This window comes from Protobothrops mucrosquamatus, unplaced genomic scaffold (assembly GCF_001527695.2).
Source record: "Protobothrops mucrosquamatus isolate PMUCROS unplaced genomic scaffold, P.Mucros_1.0 scaffold2158, whole genome shotgun sequence".
Classification (NCBI taxonomy): Eukaryota; Metazoa; Chordata; class Lepidosauria; order Squamata; family Viperidae; genus Protobothrops; species Protobothrops mucrosquamatus.
Genome location: NW_015388254.1, coordinates 221,014 through 223,987, shown reverse-complemented (window position 1 = coordinate 223,987; position 2,974 = coordinate 221,014). Strand labels below are relative to the sequence as shown.

General features: G+C 48.4%; 1 protein-coding gene across 1 annotated transcript in view; it reads right to left on the bottom strand.

Moving 5' to 3' along the window:
* The window catches only part of BLOC1S1 (biogenesis of lysosomal organelles complex 1 subunit 1), a 20,523-nt gene extending 18,253 nt beyond the window's left edge, over window positions 1-2,270 (bottom strand). The window contains exon 1 of the mRNA XM_015824194.1: window positions 2,114-2,270. Coding sequence (XP_015679680.1) covers window positions 2,114-2,174 — 61 coding nt within the window. The 5' untranslated portion in view covers window positions 2,175-2,270. The remainder of the gene's footprint in view (window positions 1-2,113) is intronic.
* Between the last annotated feature and the right edge of the window lie 704 nt (window positions 2,271-2,974).

Sequence of the window (2,974 nt, the reverse complement as noted above, 5' to 3'; positions counted from 1 at the left end):
GGGGTTGGGGACCCCTGGTTTATACAATCAGGGGTTGGGATGGGCCCTATTGTTTATCATTTCAGAATGCTACAAGCATCTGTTCTGATCACACAGTCTCCTTATAAACATGAATTTGAAAGAGAGCAGACTATTTTTAAAACTTTTTTCAGAGTCTTTGGTGAGAAGACTATACTGTAAGTAGTCCCCGATTTACAACCATTTAGTGACGGTTTGAAGTTGCAATGGCACTGAAAAAAGTGACTTATGACCATTTTTCACACTTACAACTTTTGTAATCCCCACAGTCACGTGAGCAAAATTCAGACGCTTGGCAATTGGCTCATATTTATGACGGTTGCAATGTCCTGGGGGGTGTCATGTGATCACCTTTTGAGACCTACTGACAAGCAAATGGGGAAGCCAGATTCACTTAACAACCAGGTTACTAACTTAACCACTGCAGTGATTCATTTAACAGCGGTGGCAAAAAGGTTGTAATATGAAGCAAAACTCACTTGTCTCGCTTAGCCACAAAAATGTTGTGCTCAATTGTGGCCATACATTGAGGACTGTCTGTAGCCTTACGCTAGATGGAATGCTGCTTTAAACTGGAAAAAAAACCCCGCTTATTTTATTTTTATCCCAACTTTATGTTTATTATAAATAATTCAAGGTGGTGAACATTTCTACTACTCCATCCTCTTCCTATTTTACCCACAACAACCACCGTGTGAGATGGGTTGGTCTGAGAAAAAGTGACAAGCCCAAAGTCACCCAGCTGGCTTCCATGGCTAAGTGGGGACTAGAACTCACAGCTTCCTGGTTTCTAGCCTGAGGCCTTAAAACTACCAGACCAAACTTACCAAACATTTACCAGTTGTGTATTGGTAGTTCTGCCACCAGTGGATGCATTACCTCGCTTCTGCCAACAAGGAGTTTGAGGGCTGGGGCTTTTATTTAGTGAAGATGGCAGTGCAATTCAGTCACTAGATCAGTGAGATGAGTGGCATAAAAATTTAATAACTAAATCCATTCATCTCCCTGGAAGTCCCAAACTGCTACAAGTCAAGAAGACAGAATTGGCTTAGCTGCCAGCACTGCCATTCCTTTCGCAAGCCTCCTACAAGATGCAGCCCACTACTCACAGCTCCTTTCTGCCTTTCCTCTCTGCCCCTCGACCTGTTGGCTGCTCTATTTTTGCACATGGTTTTAGCCTCCTTCCAGACAAGAAGAGGTCCAGAGGCTGCGAAATTTAAGCAGTTGATGCCTTCGAAATGTTTGCTGTGGTGTTCGAGTACAGGTAGTCCTTGACTTACAACAGCTCATTTAGTGACCATTACAATGGTTACAACGGCAGTGAAAAAAAAGTGACTTATGACTGTTTTTCAGTTACGACCTTTGCCGCATCCCCACGATCACGTGAACAAACCGGCAACTGGTTCATACTTACGACTGTAGCTGTGTCCCATGGTCATGTGATCAGCTTTTGCAACCTTCTGATAAGCAAAGTCAATGGGGAAGCCAGATTCACTTAACAACCGGGTTACTAACTTTATCAACCGCAGAGATTCCCTTAAACAACGGTGGCAGGAAAGGTCATAAAGTGGGGCCAAACTCAACAAATGTCTCACTTAACAACAGAGATTTTGGGCTCAATTGTGGTCGTTAAGTCCCTGCATTTATTTATTAAATACGCCGCCCTTCTCACTCTCCAGAGCGACTCTGGCCAGGCAGTATCAGGTTAGCCCGTAGTTCACACCACACACAACTATCAATCCTGGGGGGAAGCGGGGGAGATTCTCCCAGGCGTCAGGTTCCAAGGTAGTTTGCTCGTCTGAAGGCTTGTGTCGTGAGAATACAGCCGCAGCCACACTCCAATTATACCTTCCGAAAAGCCGGTTTGTTTTTTTTTTATTACGCTTCGAGCCCCGAAACGCTTCGAGCCACTCCTGCATCGAAAGCCACGGTTTCCTTCGCCGCGCCTCCTACCCCGGCCAGCCAGGCCCTCCTTTCCCCACAACCTTTGGCTCCAAGAAGAGTTAAAAGGTGGCGTTTTTTTTGGGGGGGGGAAGAGGAGAGAGGCTGGGCATCCGGAGCCAGGCTTTTTCCCGAGGCTCCCCCGGCCGCTCACCTTGCAGCTCCTTCCGCTCGCTCTGCTTGGCCTGGTGCTCCCGCAGCAAGCGGGAGAGCATGGCCGTCCCTGAGAGCACCGAAGCGCCCGAGCTCCCCTCGGCCTTCCTCTTCGTCAGATGACTCCGGCGCTCACGTGAACTGCTGGGCGGCGCTGGCAGTGCGCGGAGTCGGCGGGAGGTTCGCGGAGGTCTCCGCTGCAAGGAGTCCTGCTTCGTTCTCTCCCTGTCTAATGGCTGGCTGCTAGGACGGAGGCGGTTCAGTCGGGAACGCTTCATCGGTGGCACGTCTGCCAGTCACGCCGGTGCTGCCGGTACCAGCAAAGAATTTTCCCCCTCTTAGAAGCGACTCTCAATGACCCTGACACTGCTAGCTCCTCTCTCTTTTTCCCCCCCTCTCTCTTCCTTTCCCCCCTTTCCTTCTTGCTTCCTTTCTTCCTACCCACTTCTCTCTACCTCCTTCTCCTCCCTCCGTCCTTTCTTGCTTTCTTCCGTGCTTTCCTTCCTTCCTTCCTTCCTTCCTCCCTCATCCAATCTCATGGCTAGAGTCAACCGATCTTCAGTTTTGGCATTCATGTGCTTAGGCGACAAAAATATATCTGAGGATATGTGCGTGTGTTGTATTTTCTTGTTTTGTTTTGTTTTACGGGTGTGTGTGTGTGTGTGTGTTCAGTTAGAGTTGACACTAGGCAACTGTCCGGACCAGTCCCTTCAATTTTCTTGGCAAGGTTTCCGGAGATGGTTTGCCCTTGCTTGCTTTCCAGAAGGAGAGAGAGTAATTGGCCCAAGGCTATCCAGTTGATTTTTTGCCTAAAACAGGGGTAGTCAACCTTGGCTCTTTTATGACTCGTGGACTTCAACTC